This window comes from Zalophus californianus, chromosome 11 (assembly GCF_009762305.2).
Source record: "Zalophus californianus isolate mZalCal1 chromosome 11, mZalCal1.pri.v2, whole genome shotgun sequence".
Lineage (NCBI taxonomy): Eukaryota > Metazoa > Chordata > Mammalia > Carnivora > Otariidae > Zalophus > Zalophus californianus.
The window spans coordinates 21,961,164-21,987,314 of record NC_045605.1 but is presented as its reverse complement, the minus strand read 5'-3'; the positions used below and the strand labels follow the sequence as shown (position 1 = coordinate 21,987,314).

At 46.9% G+C, this 26,151-nt stretch overlaps 1 protein-coding gene across 2 annotated transcripts in view; it reads right to left on the bottom strand.

The window, feature by feature from the left end:
- The window catches only part of DCPS (decapping enzyme, scavenger), a 44,301-nt gene that overhangs the window by 9,841 nt on the left and 8,309 nt on the right, over positions 1–26,151 (bottom strand). For both annotated transcript variants that reach the window (XM_027580298.2, XM_027580297.2), the window contains exon 3: positions 2,589–2,734. In XM_027580298.2, the coding sequence (XP_027436099.1) occupies positions 2,589–2,734 (146 nt within the window). The remainder of the gene's footprint in view (positions 1–2,588; positions 2,735–26,151) is intronic.

Sequence of the window (26,151 nt, the reverse complement as noted above, 5' to 3'; positions counted from 1 at the left end):
ACCTCAGCCTGACGACTCACAGACCAGCAGGTTTAGCCTGATGGTCCCTAACGGTCGGCACCCAGAGGTCCGACGGCATTATTTACTGAGGAGTTACAAGCACCTCAAATTTGAGGAGCCAAAGAGGGTTGTCGGCTGATAGCGCAGGCGCTGGGCTGACACTGCCTGGCCGTGAATCCCATCTCCAAAGAGCTGCTGAGAAGATTCAGTGAGGTGATGCACACCTCACAGAAGGCTGGCACCATCCCTGGCACCTGGTGAGTGCTCACAAGCCCCAAACTAAACTGTCTGCCACATAAACCCTCTCCACTGTCCGCGTCCCCCGACCTGGTTGAAGATCCCACCACCTACTCTTCGCTTGCCTCTCCAAATCCGCCACCTTCGAGCCCTGCTTCTCAAATCACTGCTGCAGCCTTCCGCGCTGCTCTGGCCTCAGTCCAGACCCGCGCTGGCCCTTAGAGCCTTCCCGCTCCCACATTCACCAGACTCCAACAATTCTTTAAATCTCACGGAACCCATATGCTTAAAACCGTTTAGGGGACCCTCAGTGCCTATGGCAACAGTTCTGAAATCTGATGATCATTAGAAACAGAGATTAAAAAAAAAAAAAGACTTCCCAGCTCCACTCCCTGAACATTCTGATTTAGGAGATAGGGAGTAGAGCCCATGCTCTGTATTTTTAAAAATCTCCCCAGGCAATCCTGACGATCAGCAAGGTTTGGGAGCTCCTAGTCTCCCGACAAGGTGCACCCCACCTGCTCCTGGACCCTGCCTGCCTTCTCCTGTTGTCTCCGGTCAATCCTCCGGACCTCTGTGCCTCTGCACTTGCTCTTGCCTCTGCCTGGAATGCCATTCTCTGACTTGTCCACCTGGCAAACTTCTCTTTGCTCCTGAAAACCCAACTGGCCGATCCCTTCCTCTGTGAAGTCCCCCACTGTCTGAGCTGATCACCCCCCTTCGTGTCACCACTGAACCTCATATACAAATCACCCATGGGATAGTATCCCATCCTATTGCACTGGTCAGAAGACCCATGTCTGTCTTCCCTACAGGACTCTGGGGGCATTACAAGTGTTTACCTTGGTGACCCTAGCAAATGGCCTGGGACACAGTAGATGCTCAGTAAATGTAACAATTGCTGTCAGTTGAGCCTTGTAAACTTAACTAGAAGTAGTAAAAAAAAAACCCCAAAAAACAAAAACACACGAATGCTTGTGTCGAACAGAATTCCGTAGAGTAGTAGAATTTTGTATTATTTTCCAAGAGGAACTAGACAGTGGTGTATAAGAAGATACACATACTACTCACACCAACTTTAAGAGCTTCCTCTTTTGGATCCCCTATTTGTGTAATAGGTGCCACAGAACATAATTCCAGAAGATCCCTCTAGGACCCTGGAGAGCTGCAGCTATATCTAAGAAAATGGAGGCATATCTCCTTTCCACTTAGAAGACAGAGCAAGTGCAGGGACTTAAAAAAAAAAAAAAAAAAATCAAGCCAGCTTGAGCCAGAGGAACTGGTGCAAATACGGCATAGGGGGGCCAGGGCTAAGAGCCGGCAGGGTCGTTCCCTATGGGAAAGCGGCTGTCGGCACACAGGGCCTCCTGCACGCCCACCAACCACCCCTCCCTTGCTTCTCCCACGTGCAAGTTATCTGGCAGGGCCCCCCTACCCAAGGCCCCCTCCCTTCTCTGGCCTGGGAGAAATGGCGCCTAGTGTCCTGTCTGTGAGCGCCCGCCACCGACCTGAATCCTGGGTAGTGGGGTGAGAAGCGCTCAAGGAGAACAAGGGGGAGTGATGGAGAGACAGAGATGGTGAGAGCCAGTAAGTGAGCCAGGAAACGCCTCATGCATCATATTTAATGCTGAGCATTCACTCGGGGCCAATTCCAGGCTCTGGCTGGCACGGGGCCTCGGCCCAAAGAGAAGTCGGGATCTCTGAGCTAAACGGCCTTGCATCTGGTCTAGTAGCTGAAGATGCTGCCGAACCTCACATTAGCCCCTGAGAGAAGAGGTCCTGCACTGAGCCACTGCGGCCATTGGGATCCTGCCCTCTGGGGAGCGAATGCAAGGGGAATGGGTGAATGAAGTTTCTACTCTGGGCCTCGACTCCCAGAGGTGGAACTGGGAATAAAAGTCTCAACTGGGGTTGGGGGACGACCCTGGCATTGGTCTTGACCCATTCACAGACCCAGGTGAGGGCAGAGCCCTTCTGAGACGGTTATCAGTGCTGCTAGAGACACAAATTCTTCAAAGGCCTGGAGGCTACTCTGAGAGTCCCACAGAGCCTCAGTGAATGCTCAAGATCAGGGTCAATTTCCTTCTCAGTGAAGCCTCTCTGACCATCCTGGATAAAAGAGTGACCACCTCAGCCCAGAACTCCCTGTGCCACTCAGTCTCTCCCGTCTTGTGCAGTTACATCTGCATTCGTGTGCTGACCCCTGCACCAGAGCCCCAGGAGGGCAGGTTTTCCACTGTGTTCTCTGCCCGACCCCAACCTGTGGGACGGTGCTGGCCCCTGACAAAGCCTTGAGAGAGATCCACCAGCCATAGGGAGCACTCCGTGTCTGTATCCCCTGGACCAGTCACCTGGATGCTGAGGCTCTGGGACTCCAGGTGGGGTAAGGTGATGTTCTTGTAATCGCTTCCCGTCTCTCGCACCAGGTGGAGGTCCTGGCGCAGGTACTTTTGCAGGTGCTTCTCAGTGGCAGGGTAAACCACGGTTGTCTTCACGTCTGCAATGACAAACACAGCCCGCGACTGCAAAGTGAGGTGCACTCTCTGCACAGGCCTGTCACACTCTGGTCCCCAGCACAGAGTGGTGACCCCAACCCCATCTCTGATTCCCTAATGAGAGGAGCCAAAGACTAAGAGGTTAGAGTCAACCGGAATCCACTCCCATTAGGCGCCTCATGCTGGTCAGCTCATGAGGTGAACTATACTCAGCATCTGGAAGTCATAGGGTTTTCCCTGGCGGGTCACTGGGCCCCCCTCGCCACCCTCCCCCCTTTATGTTCTCGGCACAGGAATGAAAGGTTTTGGACACTTGTTACATAGCAAATTTCTTGGTATGTGGCTTTCTGGACCCAAAGCTGAAAATCTGACTTAAAGGTAAGTGGCCTCCCCTCCTGCAAAGCAGTAGCGCATAGCACAGTGGATAAAGGCACGGACTCTGGAGCTGGACCGTGTCTGTTCGAGTCCTGGCTCTGCCTGTTCCTTCCTTGGCACCCTGACCCCGGCCCAGTTATTTAACCTTTCCAAGCCCCGACTTCCCCATCTGTCAACTGAGGATAATAATAGCTCCTATGCCCCAGAGTTGGGAGGATTAAACAAGTTAATACCTGTGAAGCACTTAGAACAATGTCTGACACAAAGTAAATACAATGTCAGTGCTGGCTATTTTTAATCGGCCTGTCTCAACCTTGGCACCATTGACATTTTGGCCCAGATACTTCTTGGTTGGAGGGGCTGTCCTGTGCATTGCAGGATGTTTAGCAGGACTGCAGGCTTCTGCTGGGATGTTAGTAAAACCTCTTTCCATCTGTGACAACCAAAAATGCTTCCAGACATTGCCAAGTGTCCCCTGAGGGACGAAATCGCCCCCAGTTGAGAACCGCTATTTTCATCAGCAGGAAATCTTGTCGTTTTCCCAAACAGACTCTAGGCTAGAGTCCCACTCCAACACCACCTGGTTTTGGTTAAATCCTTTTCCCTATTTCTAATAACATCTGCTACAACTGTTATCATTTATATGTAGTGCTTCAATATAGATGTTAAGGGCAGGAAACGAAAATGGTATTCTTTTTTTTTTTGAAGATTTTATTTATTTATTTGACAGAGACAGACACAGCGAGAGAGGGAACACAAGCAGGGGGAGTGGGAGAGGGAGAAGCAGGCTTCCCGCTGAGCAGGGAGCCTGATGTGGGACTCGATCCCAGGACTCTGGGATCATGACCTGAGCCAAAGGCAGACGCTTAACGACTGAGCCACCCAGGCGCCCAGGAAAATGGTATTCTAAAATCAGTCGGGACGCTTCTCAGAAGGCCCGTGTCCTCCCTGACTCCCTTACCCTCGATTCAGAGAGCTCTCCCAGGGAAACCCGAGGAAAGCCCAGCAGGTACATTTTAACACACCAGGAAACTCCCACACTCACCTACATACCTGCAGGCCCAGCCAAGATGCACCCACCTCTACTTTCGTACTTGGTCTAAGGAGGTAGGTGACTCAAATCCCCATTTCTCAGGTGAATGAAAGGGGTCACAGGTGTCAGGACTCACCTGATGTCATGCCGTGAGATGTGGCAGAGGCAACACTGGACCTGGAATCTCCTTACCCTAAAGCTGGTGCTCTTCCACCACCTGCCTGCCGGCCCCATATTACTCCAACAGCCCAGTGGAGAAGGCCCGAGGTGCTACACCAAGCACATGACTTCTGGTAAGGATCAAAGGCCCTGGTCCATCGGCTCTGGGGGGCAAAGCAGCTCAGCGCAAAGAAACAGGCCCTGGACCTGAGCTGACAAGCTGCTCTCCCCTTCCTGACTGTGTGACCTTGGGCATATAATCTCTCAGAGTTCCTGTTTCCGCATCTGTTAAAGAGTGGTCATAAAATCTGCCCCATGGAGTTGTCATCAACATTAAATAAAACATGTCATCTGGACCACGGGAGGTACCTTGTTATCCCACTTCCTGGGAATCTCTGGATCTGACCCTGAAAGGGAGGCACAGGGCCTCCTCCCAACGCTCTGGGCAGTAGCAAATAGATCCTCCTCACTCCCAACACTCCCTAAGAGCCAGGCGTGACAGGCTCAAGTACACCAAGGACTCAAGAGGCAAGAGAATGCCACCAACAGACCGAATGGCATCTCCTTGACTCTCGTAGTGGGCTCTAGATAGATCCCTTATCCGAGTGTAGCTTGGCAGAGAAGAACAGAGATTCTGGCGCCAGTGAGCCTGGGTTCCAATCCGCACTTCACAGTTACGTGACAGGGACATTGTTATGAGAAGTCAGTAAGCAGCAGATGGGAAGCCTTTAGAAAGTGCCCCCACACAGAAAAGTGCTCTTCAGATGCTAGCTCTCCTTGTTGCTGTGTTTGCGGTTACTTTGGTAGCCCGGGCTGGTAAAGCTGTGAGTGACAGTGTTCCCTCAGTACAGGGGAGATGGCCGGGGACAAAGGCAGTTGGAGAACAGCCTGTCCCACTGGCCAAGAACACACAGCCCTGGGCCCATGGCCTGCCACTCCCTGGCTGTTCCAGATCAGAAAGCCGCTGGGCTCGCGAGCATGCCCCTGTCTGCCAAGGCTTGTCAAAGACTGCCCAGCCACCCAGGGTGCTGGGAAGCAGGGGCCTCCCCAAGCCAGCCCCCTCCTGCCTTCCCTCTCAGCGGGAGGGAAAACACAACAACGCAGTTTCCAACTGCTCACTTCCTGCTATCTTTCTTCCTTTTCTGAGAAACTCCGGCCTGGATGCAGAAGTCCCACTGGTGGACCCCGGGCCCCCTCAAAGTCAATCTACCCCTCGGCGTCTGGTCTCTGTCAGACACCCCCCAGAAGCCCAGGGCAGGCGCGGGCCGGCCTCACACGCTGGCATCAGGGGTGAGGGCTGGCTTCCGTGCCTCCTGAGGGGCTGCACCCCTCAAACCTGGACCACTCCCCTGGCTTCCTGTCATGGTTGACACAGCCCTCGGCCACCCTGCCCCAGCCCTCTCTCCAATGTCATTTACTATCATCTCCTCCTTGACGTCTCTGCCCAAGCCACACGGACCTCCTTACAGTCCCACTAACGCACATCCCATCTCTAGATCTCTGACCAGCTGCTCCCACTGCCAGGCAGGCCTCCTGACCGGAGTCAATGGGAGGGCTCTCCGGCAGCCCGGCTTAAGAAGCTCCCCGTACCGCGCGGCGCTGCCTGTCGTGCTTGCCGGCTTGCCTTCTCCTCACACCTCCCTACCTGACAATACAGTACAGATTTATTGCCTGATTCCCCCGTGAGAATGGACCTTCCAAGAGGACAGGGGTTTCTCTCTGCCTTTAAATAGTTTAGGGGCGCCTGGGTGGCTCAGTTGGTTAAGCATCTGCCTTCGGCTCAGGTCATGATCTCAGGGTCCTGGGATTGAGCCCTGCATCGGGCTCCCTGCTCGGCAGGGAGTCTGCTTCTCCCTCTGCCCCCCACCCCTGCTCCTGCACTCTCTCTCAAATAAATAAATAAAAATTAAAAAAAAAAAAGGTTTTAAATCATTTTATCCCCAGCACCTGGAACGGCACTTGGCCTACAGGAGCCACTCAGCAAATACTGAACAAGTGGATAAATGAATCTGGCCTTTTAGACATTAAAACCAGGAAGGGCAATTTTGAGCCAACGTTGAATAAAATCTCTCAGATAAAAATCAATGCTTCCCAATGCTAAGTTTCTCATTGGCAGGCAAAAGCAAACGTTGGTGTCTACCTAAATGCCAAATCAAGATGCTGACCTGCAAGTGAACCTCATGAGAATTTTGGTCAAGTGTCAATGCCCAAAAAATGCTCAAACCAACAGGTAAAAATATGTTGGGGAACAGGTGCCCACACACAGTCTCAAAACTATTTCCCCATAGATTATTTATTAATGACAAAGGGACCAGGTGACCAGAGTTAACATCACTCCGAATGGGACACACCGACATCAAGTGCCTCCAGAGGGATGTGCCGTGCTATTCCGGCCAAAGATGCGTGATCTGAATCTGATCATGAGGAAGTGTCAGCCAGCCCCAATCCAGGCACATTCTGCAAAACACGTGAGCTTTACAACCCTTCAAAAGGGTCAAAGTTGGAGAAAACAAAGAAAGACAGAAGGACTGTTCTGCATTAAAGGACCGGATTGTGGACAAGGGAGGGGAATCCTGTTGGAAAGATGATATTAGAACAACTAGTAAAATGTAATAATGGTCTCGACATTACGAACAAGCTTTGTATAAATGTGAAATTTCCAAATCGATCACTTTACTCTGGTTCCTAGGAAATACACACTGACGTGCTTAGCAAGGAAGGGTTAGGGTGTCTGCCACTTACTTTTCAGTAATAACAGTAGTAACAAAATATCATATGTATATGTGGAGAAAGAAAAGGCAAATGTGGCAAAACATCAACAATAGGGCTTTTTTTCTTTTTTAAGATTTTATCTATTTGTCAGAGACAAAGAGCGAGCGAGCACAAGCAGGGGGAGCGGCAGGCAGAGGGAGAAGCAGACTCCCCGTTGAGCAAGGAGCCTGGTACAGGACTCAATCCCAGCACCCTGGGATCATGACTTGAGCTGAAGAGAGACGCTTCACCAACTGAGCCACCCAGGCTTTCCAACAATAGGGCTTTTAGAAGGGAGTTCCTTGCACCATTCTTACAACTTTTCTGTAGGGTTGAAAAAAAATTTTTTTTAATAAAAAGTTAAAAAAAAAAAGATGCTGGTATCCTCTGGACCCTCAGAGCCTACTGCCAACAGACATGCCAGGCACTGTTCTAAGTCCTACGTGTATATTAACTCATTCACTCCCCACAACCAATGTGAGGTGGGTATTATTATGATTCCCATTTCACAAAGAAAGAACCTGTGGCACCCTCGCTCCCACTGCTCCGTCTGACTCAGGACCAGGCTTCGGCAGTGGTACCATGGTGCCAACCCCTGTGGGTCAGCAGATGAGGCTTGACCTTCCTGGTGCCCTCTGCCAACCTCCACTTAGCAAACTCACTTAAGGGGGCCACCTGTCCAGGGTGAGAAGGACCTGGCACCTTCCCCACCTTTTCCCTATGGCTAGAGAACAACAAGGAACGTCCCACTCCTGCCCTCCTACTGGTATTCTTTAAAAAAGAGAGAGAGAGAGAGAGAGAGAAAGAAAGAAACACACAAAAACCAAAAGCAGCTTGGAACAACACCAAACCCCTCAAAAACCCATCTCTCATAATATTCGCAATACAACACAGCTGACCCTTGAACGACACGAGTTTGAACTGCATGGGTTCACTTACACAAGATGTTTTTCGATAAAAATACAATAGGGTACTGGCCTAATGTAAGTGTATATTGTCTTTGTTAATGATTTTTTTTTTTAAGATTTAATCTTTTTATTTGAGAGAGAGAGAGAGAGTGAGAGACAGCAGGAGCAGGTGGAGAGGCAGATGGAGAGGGAGAAGCAGACTTCCCCGCTGAGCAGGGAGCCCGATGCGGGGCTCAATCCTAGGATGCTGGGATCATGACCTGAGCCGAAGGCAGGCGCTTAACTGACTGAGCCACCCAGGCGCCCCTCGTTACGATTTTCTTAATAACACTGTCTTTTGTCTAGCTTACTGCGTTGTAAGAATACAGGAGAGGATACATACAACATAGAAACTACGCGTGAATCAACTGCTCGCGTCACCAGCAAGACTCCCAGTCAACAGGAGGCTGTCACGTTTTAGGGGAGTTGAAAGTTATGTGTGGATTTTCAATTGCATGAGGGGTTAAGTCTGGGGAGAGGAGTAAAGTTTTGAGGGAGTTTTAGCGGGGAGTTAATTTAGGTGGGAGTGGATTTTCAGCTGCATGGGGGGATCAGCACCCCTAACCCTACTACATTGCTCAAGGGACAATTATACATTAAGAGGATTTCCCTGATACTCCTTATGAAGCCTCCCCACTTCGCATGCTTTTTCAAGCTTGGTTTTTATTTTTAATTCAAGGTGGGCTGGTGCATAGGTCAGAGTCATGTGAAGTTTGGTTTTAAGTCTCCTGCTCTTTCCCACCCACCACTTTCAATTCTTCTTGCCAGTTCTTTGCTTGCCTACTTCCACAGTTCTAAATTACACAAGGTCTCTTTGTTGTTCCCCCTTGACTTTTCACTTTTACTATTACTTATTAACTTCCCATTATGGAAGATAAGGGTTTAGCTTTTTTACCAGCATGTGCACACATGCACACACACACATACTCCCCCGCCGACCCCCGTCCTCACAATACTACTATGTTACAATTGCGGATAAGTCAGTATTCAATGTCAACACTACTATGACGATTTAAATGCTGTGCACTGCTGAATACTAGGACTGTTTTTCCTCTTTAGCACAGTTTTTGGTATACGGAGTTAGTAATTACTCTTTTATTTGTTCACTTTTCTGTAAACTTGTCACTAATTCACCCCCACACCCACTTCTTCTGTTTATATAAATCTTTTTTTTTAAGATTTTATTTATTTATTTGACAGAGAGAGAGAGAGACAGTGAGAGAGGGAACACAAGCAGGGGGAGTGGGAGAGGGAGAATCAGGCCTCCCACCGAACAGGGAGCCCGATGTGGGGCTGGATCCCAGGACCCTGGGATCATGACCCGAGCCGAAGCAGACACTTAACGACTGAGCCACCCGGGTGCCCCTGTAAATCTCCTTTTAATGTTAAAACCTGGGAGGAACACAAGCAACGTATCCTCCCAGAGCCTCTGACTCGCTCCAGCAGGTGCTGTGCGGAGCTGTGCCCTGGGACCTCCACGCATCACTATCCTGGGGCTGCCTCCCCTACTTTGCTTCCTGGGTCCACTATCTCCCTCTTTCCTGTTTGCATCTTTATTTTACTGAAGGAGTGGTTCTCAAACTTAATGGTGCATCAGAACCACCTGACTAAGGACGTCTGTGGTGGGGCCCACCAGTATGCCTTTTTAAGAAGTTCCTGTGTGTAGTTCCTGCCACTGGTCCTGGTCCTGGGGACCACACATCAAGGACCACAACACTAAAGCACAAAGCCAAGTTGCTTCCAGAGCTAGGGTACAAGGGAGATACATTTAGAGACCTGGAACATCTGAAAATGTCTTTATTCTAATGTCACATGTAATCAAGAGTTTGGCAAAAGAATTCTACGATGGAAAGAAATGACCCTCAAAATCTGAAAGCTCCATGATCTTCTAGATTGTGATGCGCTGTTGAGAAGTCTGAGGTCATTCTGATCCGCAGTCTTTAATATTGACCTGTTTTCTTGTTGTCTTCAATGTCCCAATCGTGGTGATGGGTCTTGGGAGTGGTTTCTACTCATCCCTTGAACTGGGTAATTGTTGAGCCCTTTCAATCTCAAAAATCACATTTTTCAGTCCTGGGAAACAATCTTACTTCTTTGGTCATTTTCTTCCCTACTTCCCCCCGCCCCATCTTTCTGGGACACCAATTGGGATATTCATCTTCCACTTCCGTTCTTCTTTCCTCTCCCCATTTTCTGCTGGCTGCTCTGCTTTTAAATAAGTTTTCTTCAGCTTCTTCTCTTCTATTGAAGTTTTCATTTCTGCTACATATTTAATTTCTAAGAACAGTTAAAAAAATTACTCATTCACGGCATCTTGTTCTTATGCATTTGATAGACCATAATTTGTCTCGGACATTAATGACAGTTTCTGCAAATTTCTTCTCCCTGCATAGTTTTTGTTTCTTCCAAGTTCTTTTCTTTTCCTTCCTTTCTTTTATCAATGGATGCTTTACTCAAGTCTGGTCACCCTTGCCTGTCCACTCACTCATATTTGAGGGCAGAGCACTAAAAAGCTGATGGGAAGCTCTGCGGACACAGGTGTGTTCACCTGGAGATTCATTTTAGGATGACTGGGCTATGCCCTTGCATGACAGAACCCCCAAGAGTGTGTCTTCTCTCTTGGGCTGGTCAGATTCTCCATGCATGACTCTCCCAATTTCACACATGGAGGTGTAAGCCTGGCTGACAGCATCCTCACAGATGAGGAGGAGAAGCGGCTGGTGCGTGACAGGAGAGAGCATGGGGTGATCTAACACTGAATATGTAAACTTCCACTTAACCCTCTACATTTCAGTATCCTGAGCACCCCCTCCACTGCAACTAGAATCTCTAGACCCTGTCTGAACCTCTCCAGAGGCTGGATCTCTGGGAGCAGCAACTACCAGTTGTGTGAAATGGGACGGGATTTATGGGACCTGCCGGCTCAGGTTTCCCTCACGCACATCTGCTGGGTCAGTCATTTCCTAGGCTTGTCTCCTCTTCCTTCTCTAGGCTCTACGGCATAATTTTTTGTAAGGTAATTCCTTTAATGTCATTTTTAGTGAGGGTTTTAGAGGAAGCGGATGGGCAAAATGCCCCCTTTTAACTGGAAGCCCATGTCCCTGTCCTTCTGTTTGCCTTATAATGCTTTATTTTAAAAAATGTTTTATCAAGGGGCGCCTGGGTGGCTCAGTTGGTTAAGTGTCTGACTTCAGCTCAGGTCATGATCTCAAGGTCCTGGGGTTGAGCCTCATGTCTGGCTCCCGGCTCAGTGGGGAGTCTGCTTGTCCCTTTCCCTCTGCCCCTCCCCCAGCTTGTGCTTTCTCTCTCAAGTAAATAAAATCTTTTTTTTTTTTGAAGATTTTACTTATTTGAAAGAGAAAGACTGAGCGAGAGAGAGAGGGAGAGAGAGCGAGCATGAGCAGGGGAAGGGGGAGAAGCTGACTCCCCTGCCAAGCAGGGAGCCCGACACGGGGCTCGATCCCAGGACCTGCGGATCATGACCCGAGCCGAAGGCAGTCACTTAACCAACTGAGCCACCCAGGCGCCCTTCAAGTAGATAAATAAAAACAAAACAAAAAAAGAGTAAAGAAAAAAGAAAAAAATGTATTACTGAAGTATAGTTGATATACAATGCTATATTAGTTTCAGGTGTACAATATATCGATTTGACAATTCTATATATCACTCAACGCTCCCCAAGATAAGTGTAGTCGCTATCTGTCACCATACCAGGTGATCCAGTAACTCCACTACTGGGTATTTACCCAAAGAAAATGAAAACACTAATTTAAGAAGACATTTGCACCCCTACGTTTATGGCAGCATTGTTTACAATAGCCAAGAGATGGAAGCAGCCCAAGTATCCACTGACTGATGAATGGATAAGGAAGATGTGGTATGTATATACAATGGAATAGTACTCAGCCATCAGAAAGAATGAGATCTCACCACTTGCGACAATACAGATGGACCTAGAGGTTATGGTGCTAAGTGAAATAACTCAGTCACAGAAAGACAAATACCGTATGATTTCATTTATATGTGGAATCTAAAAAACAAAACCAACAACCCAAAAAACCAGAAGTTTGTTCGAGTTATAAAATAAGTAAGTCACGAAGAGGAAAGGTACAGCACAGGGAACATAATACTGTAATAATGTGTATAATGCTTTCTTTTTCTTTTTACCTGTTTGTTGCCCCTTGACCTATTTATTTATGGTTCATCTCCTCCGACTGGACCGTAAGCTCCTTGAGAATGGAGACTCTGTTTTATATACTGTGTGTGCAATTCCTAAAACAGCACCTGACACATATTAGGCCCGAACAATACGGTTATAGAACAGAATGTATATTATGCCACTTTATTTTTCAAAGAGCATGTGCATATGCACAACTGCACACACGTAAGAATGCACAGAAAAAAGTCTAAAATTCAGGACATATTCCAAGATGTTGAAAGGTTATCTCTCGGTGGTGGAGTTACATATAATTGCAGCCTTTCAAATTAATTTTGGGGGGACATTATATTTTCCAAAACAAATGTGGATCACTTATGTAACAAATACGTTAAGAGCTGAAAAATAAGCCGCTCCTTAAATAAGCCCCAGAGAGGTTAAGTAATTTGCCCAAGATCACACAGCCAGTAAGGGGTGGAGCTGAGATCTGAACCCAAGCAGTCTGGCTCCTCTATGCAGTATCGCTTTCCCAATGCCACAGGGCCATTCTTTCAGACCTTTCCCTAAGAAACCTGTACTACCGCGGTGGGGTTTCCAAAAAGCAGCCTTATCAGGCAGGAGATTAGTTGCAGCCCCTCCCAAAGACATGTAAACAGCTGTCAGCAAAACCAAAGGGCATAATAAGGTGCCAGAGAGATTGGGGCTGCAGACTGGGAGGTCTGGGGATCCATCAGAACGTGCAGAGACCCAACAACAGCGCTGCACTCTGCCGTGCGTCCTGGGGAGGCAGGGGGGCAGAGGCACGCGTCCCTCAGCTCTGGGAGTACACTGCTGCCAGATGTTGGGCTAGAACAGGCTCTGGTGGGGCACACACAGGGACTGAAGATGATCCCGCTTACAATAGGGGACAACGGCTATTTCGACTTACGTGTGTTGTATCACCCCCCACTGCTCCCCACCAAAGATGCCAGTGCTGGCTCTCGGGGAAGGATGCCTGGGGTGGGGTCCGAGGAGAGGAGCCTTGTGGTGGTCTTGCAGCCCTTGTGGGGCGTGGGGCAGCAGGGATGTTTTGGCAGCAGGAGTGGTCATACCAATGCACCCCAGCTGAACAGCAGCCCTATACACACATTCCTTCTCTCCATAGCTCAGGCGGGCAGGCTGACATGCCTCATAAGACCCTTAAAGAGTCTCCTGAAAGGCTTTCTCCCAGAAATAAACCCACCCCCTGTCCTCTACCCGGACACGAGAGCCCAAGTGCTTTCAGAGGCGGAGGCAGGGCTGTGGAGAGGACAACAGCGGCTGCCTTTCTTGCTCTCTGCCAAAGCTAGCTTAGCCAAATCCCCAGGAAGACGCTGTTGCACATGAAACATGAAAACGCAAACCACAGACAGTCTGCGCTCCTTCCCATACACATGTTCAAACAAGACTGCTTTCCAGCCGTTACTGATGACTTCTACACGATGAGGTAATTTCTATGGCTCAGTCTGTGGCTTTTGCTCTCCTTTCATCACGATGAGCCAGTTTCAACTTATTTGACCCAGATGTGCAGGCTCAGGGGAGCCGGGGAGAAGCAACAGCAAAGCATGAGCTGTGTGTGAGGCCCACCCCCCACCTCCCTTCCACATGGGCCAAGCAGAGCCACCCAGGTGATGGGGTGGACAGTGGGGCGCTCTATCAAAGGACCCGGACAGAAGGGCTGGCAAGGAGAGCGGCTGCAGGGTCCCCTGAGGACTTGCATTATTTTCGCTCCTCTTGGGGATCTCCCCTGACGAGGTGACCCTCTCCTCAGCCCGGGCCTCTTGATGGCCAGAGAGCAGGCGGGAGGCTGGAGAGGGGGCGGTCCGTGTCCTGCACTGCAGGGATGCTGGAAGTACTCAAGGGGAGGCCTGAAGAGACTTCCAGATAAAAAATAAACAGGGGTGAAGGGTGTGGTCAGGATCCTACTGGAAGCTTTGGCCGCTCCACAGCGAACTTTCAAACCACTAATTACCTGTCTCCAGGACAGCTCAGAGATGCTATTAGAGGCAGAGGAAAGGCAGATGCTGATTTTAGCCAGGCCCTGGATCTGACAGGCTCCTTCCCTCCTCCTCCTCAGTTCTCCAAGGCCCCAGAGGGAGAGGAGGGGCGAATGACAGGACCCAGTGGCTCGCAAGCAAATTCGGCAACTCTGAATGCTGCTCCAGGGCTGCCTGGGGTGGCCGGCCTTTGGTTACATGGTATCAGAGGTGGTCTGTTAGGAATGGGAAATGCTGCTATACGATGGCTGTGGGGCTTACAGCATCCCACAAAGTTCCATTTGAACAGAAGGACTGAGAACCGGTACTGAATGAGATAATGGAGGCATGGACAGACAGTCCTGCCCTTAGAGCTGAGAGACTCCCACATCCCCGCACACAGGAAGAAGCTGTTCTGGGGTTAAGCACACCAGTCTACAAAAGCTATTGGACCGAACACTCGGGAGTTCCAAAACATGGCCCCTCTCTCAACTTCCTGCCTAGAGGCATCACCTTATTTACTCAGAGAGGAGCACAGGGACCTGGTCTCGGCGCAACATCCATGGACACTGCCATATTGTGTGCACTGGCCAGAAGGGGGCAGAAGATCAAGGAAACAGGGTATATCTCCCACTGAGAGGGGCCCAGGACTACCAGAATTTTAGGTTATCACTCACTAAGAAGTCTGCATCAGAACCAGGCTGCCACAGGCTGGCAGCCACAGCTGGAGCCAAGCAATGAACTGGAACCAGCTATCCTGTGGGCGATCCGCCTTCACCCACTGGTCCTGAGTAAGCTGACTTTTCTGCTGACTTGAGCCTCAAGACTGCCACAGAGTCTTGGGACCTTGCCCCACCTGGGAGAGAGAACGAGAACACCAGTCTTGTGATGGTGACTACATCTCAGTAGCTCAGGATCTACGCAATTTCTCGCTTCTGAATGTAATGGCTTCTCCCAGCTTCATGGAAGCCATGAGTCTAAATGGAGAAGTGAACAGAGGGAGGAGATGGGGACACAGAGGAGGCAGTGTGCAAGGGTTCCCTGAGCTGAGGTGGCAGGGGAAGGAGAGCATGAGCCAATTAGACCGCCAAGAGAAAGGAAGACCCCAGATTCTGGCTAAAGAATTTTACCCAGGTGTTAGGGGCCTTTCTATCTTGAAATGTCTGCTTGTTGTTATTCTACTGACCCTCCAAGCCCCACAAGGGCCTTGGCTCCCTGGTGTCAGGAGCTCTGAAGCACCCAGGGAGAAAAGTATACAGAAATCTGCCATCTTGGGGCACCTTGGTGGCTTAGTCGGTTAAGTGCCTACCTTTGGCTTGGGTCATGATCCCGGGGTCCTGGGAATTGAGCCCCACGTCAGGATCCCTGCTCAGTGGGGAGTCTGCTTCTCCCTTTCCTCCCCGTTCATGCTCTCAGTCACTATCTCTCTCTCTCAAATAAAATCTTAGGGGAAAAAAAGAAAGAAATCTGCGATCTTTAGGTGGCCTCAAGTGATGAAACCAAAGGAGTAAATTCCTGTGGGTTCACTCACTTTTTCCCCTGCCCCATTTCAAAGCCCAGCTAATGCCAGGAACCCACCCTACAACTCTGTCCACAGTGTTGCCCTTACCCAGAACACCCCTTCTACTTCCCCCCCCCCCCATCACCAAGTCCAGCTGTCCCAGGGGCCACCATGTGCCCAGCTATGGGGTGGAGCTGCCTCCGCACACTAACCCACCCGCTCCCAGTGTGCACCTCTCCACAGCTTCATGCCCTCCATTAGCATCTCACAGGTGCATCTCCATAGACAGGTATAATTCACCACATATCTTGCGGGTATGCAGTACTTGCTGATGAACTGACAAGCCCCATGTAACCAGGGTCATTCAGGCTATGAAGGAAGGAGGGGCAGAAGCTCCAATCCAGGCTAATCTGATCATCTGCTTCTTTGTTTTGTTTGGTGATGAGGTTAACATCCTAAGAAATATCTATCCAAGCATCACATGAATAAATTCTCAAGTAATTCAGAAGTCTAATCCCCAAACCTTTTCACTGAAAGAAACACTAACAATAGTTGGGTATTTACTATCCCAGTCTTTAATGAGTTTACATATATATGAACATATCTACATAAAGGTCTTTTTTTTTTTTAATTTTATTATGTTATGTTAGTCACCACACATCATTAGTTTTTGATGTAGTGTTCCACGATCCATTGTTTTCGTATAACACCCAGTGCTCCATGCAGTACGTGCCCTCCTTAATACCCATCACCGGGCTAACCAATCCCCCCTCCCCCCTTCCCTCCAAAACCCTGTTTGTCTCTCAGAGTCCATCATTCTCTCACGGTTCATCTCTCCCTCCAATTCCACTGCCCTCATTTTTCCCTTCCTTCTCCTAATGTCCTCCATGCTCTTCCTTAGGTTCCACAAATAAGTGAAACCATCTGATAATTGACTTTCTCTGCTTGACTTATTTCACTTAGCAGAGTCTCCTCCAGTCCCATCCATGTTGATGTAAAAGTTGGGTATTCATCCTTTCTGATGGCTGAGTAGTATTCCACAGTATATATGGACCACATCTTCTTTATCCATTCGTTTGTTGAAGGGCATCTCGGCTCTTTCCACAGTTTGGCTATTGCGGACATTGCTGCTATGAACATTGGGGTGCATATGGACCTTCTTTTCACTACATCTCTGTCTTTGGGGTAAATACCCAGGAGTGCAATTGCTGGGTCATAGGGTAGCTCTATTTTTAAATTTTTGAGGAACCTCCACACTGTTTTCCAAAGTGGCTGTACCAACTTGTATTTCCACCAACAGTGTAAGAGGGTTCCCATTTCTCCACAACCTCTCCAACGTTTCTTGTTTCTTTCCCTGTCAATTTTTGCCATTCTAACTGATGTAAGGTGGTATCTCAATGTGGTTTTGATTTGAATTTCCCCGATGGCTAATGATGATGAACATTTTTTCATGTGTCTGTTAGCCATTTGTATGTCTTCTTCAGAGAAGTGTCTTTTCATATCTTCTGCCCACTTTTTGACTTGATTATTTGTTTTTTGGGTGTTGAGTTTGAGAAGTTCTTTATAGATCTTGGATACCAGCCCTTTATCTGTAGGGTCATTTGCAAATATCTTCTCCCATTCTGTGGGTTGCCTCTTTGTTTTGTTGACTGTTTCCTTTGCTGTGCAGAAGCTTTTTATCTTGATGAAGTCTCAAAAGTTCATTTTTGCTTTTGTTTCACTAGCTTTTGGAGATGTATCTTGAAAGAAGTTGCTGTGGGCGATGTCAAAGAGGTTACTGCCTATGTTCTCCTCTGGGATTTTGATGGATTCCTGTCTCACAGGGAGGTCTTTCATCCACTTTGAGTTTATCTTTGTGAATGGTGTCAGAGAATGGTCGAGTTTCATTCTTCTGCATGTGGCTGTCCAATTTTCCCAGCACCATTTATTGAAGAGACGGTCTTTTTTCCATTGCATGTTTTTTCCTGCTTTGTCAAAGATTATTTGACCATAGAGTTGAGGGTCCATATCTGGGCTCTCTATTCTGTTCCATTGGTCTATATGTCTGTTTTTGTGCCAGCACCATGCTGTCTTGGTGATCACAGCTTTGTAATATAGCTTGAAATCGGGCAACGTGATGCCCCCAGCTTTGTTTTTCTTTTTCAACATTTCCTTGGCGATTCGGGTCTGATTCCATACAAATTTTAGGATTGTTTGTTCCAGCACTTTGAAAAATGTCATTGGAATTTTGATCGGGATGGCACTGAAGGTATAGATTGCTCTGGGTAGCATAGACATTTTAACAATGTTTATTCTTCCGATCCATGAGCATGGAATATTTTCCCATCTTTTTGTGTCTTCTTCAATTTCTTTCATGAGTGTTCTGTAGTTCCTAGAGTATAGATCCTTTACCTCTTTGGTTAGGTTTATTCCGAGGTATCTCATGGTTTTTGGTGCTATTGTAAATGGAATTGTTTCTCTAATTTCTCTTTCTACAGTTGCATTGTTAGTGTATGAGAAAGCAACTGATTTCTGTGCATTGATTTTTTTATCCTGCCACATTACTGAATTGCTGTATGAGTTCTAGTAATTTGGGGGTGGAGTCTTTTGGGTTTTCCACATAAAGTATCATGTCGTCTGCGAAAAGAGAGAGTTTGACTTCTTCTTTGCCAATTTGAATACCTTTTATTTCTTTTTGTTGTCTGACTGCTGTGGCTAGGACTTCTAGTACTATGTTGAACAACAGCGGTGAGAGTGGGCACCCTTGACGTGTTCCTGATCTTAAGGGAAAGGCTCTCAGCTTTTCCCCGTTGAGGATGATATTCACTGTGGGTTTTTCATAGATGGATTTTATGAACTTGAGGAATGTTCCCTCTGTCCCTATACTCTGAAGAGTTTTAATCAGGAAAAGATGTTGTATTTTGTCAAATGCTTTTTCTGCATCAATTGAGAGGACCATATGGTTCTTCTCCCTCCTCTTATTAATGTGTTCTATCACATTGATTGATTTGCGAATGCTGAACCACCCTGGCAACCTGGGGATAAATCCCATTTGGTCATGGTGGATGATCCTTTTGATGTATTGTTGGATCCTATTAGCTAGGATTTTGTTGAGGATTTTGGAATCCATATTCATCAGGGATATCGGTCTGAAATTCTCCTTTTTGATGGGGTCTTTGCCTGGTTTGGGGATTAAGGTAATGCTGGCCTCACAGAATGAGTTTGGAAGTTTCCCTTCTGTTTCTATTTTTTGAAACAGCTTCAGTAGAATAGGTATTATTTCTTCTTTGAATGTTTGGTAGAATTCCCAGGGAATCCATCAGCCCCTGGACTCTTGTTTTTTGGGAGGTTTTTGATCACTGCTTCAATCTCGTTAGTGGTTACTGGCCTATTCAGGTTGTCAATTTCTTCCTGTTTCAGTCTTGGCAGCTTATAGGTTTCCAGGAAGGCCTCCATTTCATCCAGATTGCTCAGTTTATTGGCATATAGTTGTTGATAATAATTTCTAATAATTGTTTCTATTTCCTTGGTGTTAGTCGTGATCTCTCCCCTTTCATTCATAATTTTATTAATCTGGGTCCTTTCTCTTTTCTTTGGATAAGTCTGGCCAGTGGTTCATCGATCTTATTAATCCTTTCAAAGAACCAACTTCTAGTTTCGTTGATCTGATCTACTGTGTTTCTGGTATCTAATTCATTGATTTTTGCTCTAATTTGAATTATTTCTCTTCTAATGCGTGGCTTAGGCATCGTTTGTTGCTTTTTCTCTAGTTCTTTAAGCTGTAGAGTTAGTTGGTGAATTCGGGATTTTTCTATTTTTTTGAGTGAGGCTTGGATGGCTATGTATTTCCCCCTTAGGACCGCCTTTGCAGTACCCCATAGGTTTTGGACCGATGTGTTTTTGTTCTCATTGATTTCCATGAATTGTTTAAGTTCTTCTTTGATTTCCTGGTTGACCCAAACATTCTTGAGCAGAGTGGTCTTTAGCTTCCAAGTGTTTGAATTTCTGCCAAATTTTTTCTTGTCACTGAGTTCCAGTTTTAAATTAAATATGCAGGGAATAATCTCAATCTTTTGGTATCGGTTGAGATCTGATTTGTGACCCGGTATGTGGTCTATTCTGGAGAAAGTTCCATGTGCACTCAAGAAGAATGAGTATTCTGTTGTTTTAGGGTGGAATGTTCTGTAAATATCTATGAGGTCCATCTGGTCCAGTGTATCATTCAAAGCTCTTGTTTCCTTGTTGATTTTTGGCTTGGATGATCTGTCCATTGCTGAGAGTGGAATACTGAGGTCTCCTACAATTAACGTATTGTTATCAATATGACTCTTTATTTTGGTTAGCAGTTGGCTTATGTAGATAGCTGCTCCCGTGTTGGGGGCATAGATATTTACAATTGTTAGATCTTCTTGTTGGATAGACTCTTTAAGAATGATATAGTGTCCTTCTGTGTCTCTAATTACAGACTAGTTTAAAATCTAATTTGTCTGATACAAGAATTGCTACCCCAGCTTTCTTTTGAGGTCCGCTAGCATGGAAGAGGGATCTCCATCCCTTCACTTTCAGTCTGGATGTATCTTTAGGTTCAAAATGAGTCTCTTGTAGGCAGCATATGGATGGGTCCTGTCTTTTTATCCAATCTGCCACCCTGTGCCGTTTTAGGGGAGCATTTAGGCCATTCGTGTTGAGAGTGATTATTGAAAGATATGATTTAATTGTCATCATGTTGCCTGTGAAGACGTTGTTTTTATAGATCGTCCCTGTAAATTTCTGTTGTATATCACTCTTGGGGTCTTTCTCCTTTTATAGAACCCCCCTTAATATTTCTTGCAGGGCCGGCTTAGTGGTCACATATTCTTTCAATTTCTGCCAGTCATGGAAGCTCTGCATCTCTCCATCCATTCTAAAGGACAGCCTTGCCAGATAAAGTATTCTTGGCCGCATGTTCTTCTCATTTAGTACCCTGAATATGTCTTGCCAGGCCTTTCTGGCTTGCTAGGTCTCTGTGGATAGGTCTGACGTTAGTCTGATGTTCCTCCCTTTGTACATAAGGAATCTCTTCCCCCTAACTGCCCTTAAGATGATTTCCTTGGTTCTAAGATTTGCAAGTTTTACTATTACATGCTGGGGTGTTGGCCAGTTTTCCTTGATCTTGGGAGGGGTCTTCTCTGCCTCTAGGACGCGAATGTTTGTTTCATTCCCCAGATTAGGGAAGTTCTCAGCTACAACTTGCTCAAATACATCTTCCAGTCCTCTCTCTCTCTCCACTCCCTCCGGGATTCCAATTATTCTGACATTGGAACGCTTCATGGTGTCACTAATTTCTCTATTTTCATGGATTCTGAGTTGTTTTTCCCTGGCCTCCTCTTTTCATCTATTATATTGTCTTCCAGGTCACTTATTCGTTCTTCTGCCTCAGTTACCCTAGCTGTTAGATTATCTAGGTTGGATCGGATCTCACTGATAGCATTTTTAAGTTCTGCCAATTCAGCTTTCATTTCTGCCCTTAGAGACTCTATGTTGCCATTAATTGATTTCTCCATTCTAGCCATTGTCTTCACAATTGCTAGCCTGAATTCCATCTCTGACATCTTGGTTATATCTGCATCCATTTGTAAATCTGCAGCGTAAGTCATGATCTCTGAGTCTTTTCTATTTTGGGGGTTCCTCCTAGTCATTCTGTTGATGGGTGTTTGAGGGAATGTATAGAGTCCAAATTATTGACCAGAACCTAAGCAAGATGTACCTGTTTTCTTGGGACCTTAGGGTTGCTGGCCTCTTGTTCTCCCAGCCTGTCTTCTGGGGGAGGGGCCTGCCGTGCTGTTACTCAGGCAACCCTGTTTGGGCGGAGTTGCCCTGCCCCTCTGTGGCGGGGGATGGGCTCAGCGGGAATCAGTTGTGGGGGCTTTTGTTCTCTGGCGGCTTTCCCTGGCGGATTTCCCTGGTGGATTTCTGCGTCTCCTCCGCGAGTCAGAGCAGAAGAGACCATTTCCAACCCTCTGCCTCGGAGCAGAGAGACTGCAGTGTGATCTTCAGTGAGCTCTCCACCATCTCTGTTTCTGTCCGTGCTGCTATAAACTGCAGCGGCCTGGGTTGTGTGCCCCTCTGCAGCGCCCCCAGTCCTGCCTCCACGTCGGGGCACGTCTCTGGCCTTTGTGCTTCTAAAACCACCAGCCGCTCCCAGTTCGCCCACGCGACCCCGCTGCTCCGGGTTTCCGCCCCGGGGGCTGCCCTAAAAGGGCTGCTCCCTTCCCCGCTACCGGTCTGCAAGTCTTCGAGTCTGTGCCCCGTCCCTAGCGCATGAGGCTGTCACTCACTGGCGGTGTAGGATCCCCACGGCCAGGCTCCCTCCCGCTGCCTTTATCCTCTGATATCTGCCTGCGGAATCGGGACTCCCGCTTCATACCTCAAAACTAACCGTCTGCGATATTCTGTTTGTAGAGATCCAGATCTTCTTACATCTCAGACTGGTTTTGTGGGTGCTCTGAGTGGTCTGGTAGATATCGAGCTCAATTCCGGGGACCAGTTGAAATAGGGTCCCCTACTCCTCTGCCATCTTTCCTTAAATTTCCAAAGGTCTTTTTTTTTTTTTTAAGTTTATTTTTATTTGAGAAAGAGAGAGAGCACAAAGGGGGGGGCACGGCTCCCTGCCGAGCAGGGAGCCCGACATGGGGCTTGATCCCAGGACCCTAGGATCATGACCTGAGCCAAAGCTTAAGACACTTAACCAACTGAACCACCCAGGCACCCCAAGGTCTTTTCTTTTTTAAGTACAAATGGGCTGATCCTTTATGTGACCTCTGGCCTGATAGTACATATCTAGCTGTCTCCAAGTACCCAGGTACAGAGGAAGGGAAATGAAGCTGTAAGTTGGGATCAACCGAAGGGCATCTAGAGAATAGCTGTACCAGCTGGTTCCATCCAATGCCATACCCTCATCCCAGGGGTAGGCACTTAATGCCAGATGAATAGGAGGGCTGTCCTCCAAAGACAGAAAACCATGGACTAGAGGAGCGGTCAGCAAGCTTTTCTGCAAAATGTGACAGTAAATATTTTAGGTGTTGTAGGTCATGCTGTCTCTTTTTCATATTCTTTTTAGTTTTTTCCTGTTTAAAACAACCCATTTAATATGTAAAAACCATTCTTGGCTCTCAGGCCATACAAAAAGAAGCAGCCCACAAGCTATAGTGGACAAGAGAGCACAAGGGGTCCAGCGTGGGTGTTGGTGCCTCCAGCGTGCCAATCAAACTGCGCCAACAAGGCCCGCGCCCCATCCACACAGCACAGGGCCGGCTACTCATCCAGGAGGACTGTTGTGGAAATAGACCTACCAGTGGGTGGTGGACAAACCCCACATCAGCTCACTGGATTATCAGCCTGCTTCTTCATTTTTAAACACAAATGAACTAACATTCACCAGACATTAAGAGAAAACCAGCAGCCTGAAAAAGAATGACCAAAATAAACAACCAGAACCAGATCCCAGAGGAAATGAGATCATGGATGGGTCCGGAGATAATTTTTTAAATAATTCTAATTAGTGTGTCAGAGAAAGTCAATTTGGACCCTGTAAAGCAAGAGCAAGATGCTAAGAAAATGAAATAGAGAGTCAGAGGGAAGAAAATTAAAAATATGATTGCCAAATTAAAACCTTCACTAGAAAGGTCTGGAAGATAAAGTTAAGACAATCTACTGGACTGTAAAAAGATAAGACATAAATGGGAAAAGCGGGAGAACAGAAGCAATACACAGGATCACTCTAGGAGATTAACACCTAATAGGGTTTCCAGTACGAGGAAATAAAGGAAACAGAGGGAAGGAAATTATCAAAGAAGTAACAGAAAAAAATGTACAGAATAATGACATAAGACTTTAAATTGAAAGGGTCCAAAAGTACCGAGTACAATGAATGAAAAAAAAAAATCCAACCTTGACACAGCCTTACAATACTTCAGTACACCTAAGATAAAGAGCATACCAAGATAAGCTTCCAGAAAAGGAAACTAACAAAGCAAGAAAAAAAAAATGAAAATGAAAAACCAAGTTAACTAAGAAAATGAAAATCAAACTGTCATCAGATGTCTTGTTAACAACAATGGATGCTTGAAGTCCATAGATCAGTGCCTTTAATGTTTTGAGGGAAAAGAAATTCAAATTCTGTATTCGGTCAAACCATCAATCAAAAGTGAGGGCAAAATAAAGGATTCAAGGTTTACCTTTCATGTGTTCTTTCTGAGGAAGTACTTAAGACTACTTCAGCTAAGGAAGAGACTAAAGAGAGACATCAAATCCAGAGAACAGTGGATCTAACCCAGAAATGCTGTGACAGGATGTCTCAAGTTGACAGCCATACAGCATGCCTATAAAGAATCAGCTGTCCAGATTGGAGCAGTAGGAAAGAGTGTTCTGGAAACAATATTTCCAGGAAGGAAGGACTTATCAAGTAATGAATTATCAAACTAAATGGCTGGATAATTTCAAAAACAGAGTAAAGGCTCAGGATTCTTTTAACTACAATAAAAAAAAAAAGAGGCAACTAGAAACTTTATGAAAAAGAAAAAACATAAAAAAATGGCTCAAGTATGAAGTAAACTAAAAAGCAGCATGATCTGGAGGAATGGCTGGGATGTGAGAACAGGGCATCCATTTGACCTAGATATCAGATGCATCCTCCTTCCAGGGGCATGGGGATCTCAAGTACTGGGCAGGTGGGCAAGGAACTAGAATCCCAGCACTCTGCTTGAGTGCGTAGCGCACATTAATCTGGCCACCATAATGTAAACGCTGTTTACTGGTGGGCAGCTCAGAATCTACTTACAGACAAAGCACACAAGACTTGATTACAATCATGCAACAGAACATACCATAAAACAATGTGAAACACAAGCATGGCTGACAGAGAAGTCAGGAGACAGCAAAGCAAGTGAAGGTTAGAGGCACGGACAGATATTCTTAACTGACAGAGTGACAACCTCAAGGAGAGGGATCAAGGGCTAAAGGTTTCAGTGTATTTAGGATTCCAAAGGCCATTTTTAAAAACCCTAAAAATAATAATATAAACATTAAAAATTGGAAGGAGAGGGGTGGGAGGGTATGAAATGTATAAAGGGGCTAAACCTCTCCATCTCCACTGTGGGGGACCAAGAAGGTCAAAATGTGATAAATCAAGGAGTTGCATTATCTCACTTTTCAGTTAAGGGCCTAGAGGAGACTACCAGAAGCACTAACCCCAGAAATTCTCTTCATGGTAGTTGCTTCTGGAAAGCAGGCAGGGTGGTACAAAAGCCTGTTCCTGGCCATGTATATAAGCCTTTCAGTACTATTTGATGACTGGACCATGTGACTGTATGACTTTGATGAATGGCCTAGCCCTACCAGAGAGACTATTCAGTAGTTCCAGATTCTGTATTCAAGAAAGCTCCATAAGCATTTGTGATGAATAGTTCTAGTTAAGAATCACATTACTAAATAAACCTCTAGAGTTCCATTCAAACCTGAGATACTGTGGTTCTACGCTCTCATAAGATACTGAAGCCCATGGAGGTGGGCGAGCCAGCGATCTGATTCCTCATTTTCCATTGAGAGAAACTGAGTCTCAGAGCAATTCCATGACTTGCCCTGTTGTCACCCACTGGCTGCAAGCCTGGGGTGTTTCTTATGTTAGATGATGAGGCTCTTCAAAACCCTGCCCAGGAAGTAACCTTTCTGGCAAGACTTTCCCTGTTGGTCACTGTTCCAAGAACTCTTACCCTTCAGCTCAGCTGCAATGGGAGGCCTGCCGAGAACACCCACAGGGGATGGGGAAGACAGGCCCGTGCCAGTACGTGCTGGAGTGGAGCCCACGGAGCCTGGTACCGAGCCTTCTCCTCCAGTAGCTGGAGGACCTCCCCACACTGCCCTATTCTGCCAGGACTGGCCCCATGCTGGAGCATGCTCCAGCACAGCACAGGCTCCCTTGTCCACCAGAGAGAAAAGAGTCAGGCCCCACCACTTCTCTGCACCAGAGAAAAGGTGGTATGCAGAAATAGAAGTCTGCTAACACCCAAAACCCAGAGGAAGGAGGCCTTAATCAAACACTTTCGGTCACAGTGACTGGAAACCAAATTTGAGAATGAAGGCAGGACTCTACAAATTAGTGGGAGAAAATTCTTAGCTCTTCTAAGGACCTGCTGGCTTTTCTTAACCTTGTTTTTTGCCTTTTGTTGTTTTTTTTCTTAACTTGAAATTGGTAAATACACTGTACAATATAAAACTTGTATGTGAATACACATTTTTATATATACACACATATGTACATAAATATAAAATAGGTACTGTTTAAAGACCTAAAATAAAAGAACACCCATGCATGGAGCGTGCAGCATGCAGCCCGAGAAACTTTGGATGTCTCCTCTGCCCTCCCCCTACGGGACAGGGGGGGAGAAAATTCTTAGCTCTTCTAAGGACCTGCTGGCTTTTCTTAACCTTGTTTTTTGCCTTTTGTTGTTTTTTTTCTTAACTTGAAATTGGTAAATACACTGTACA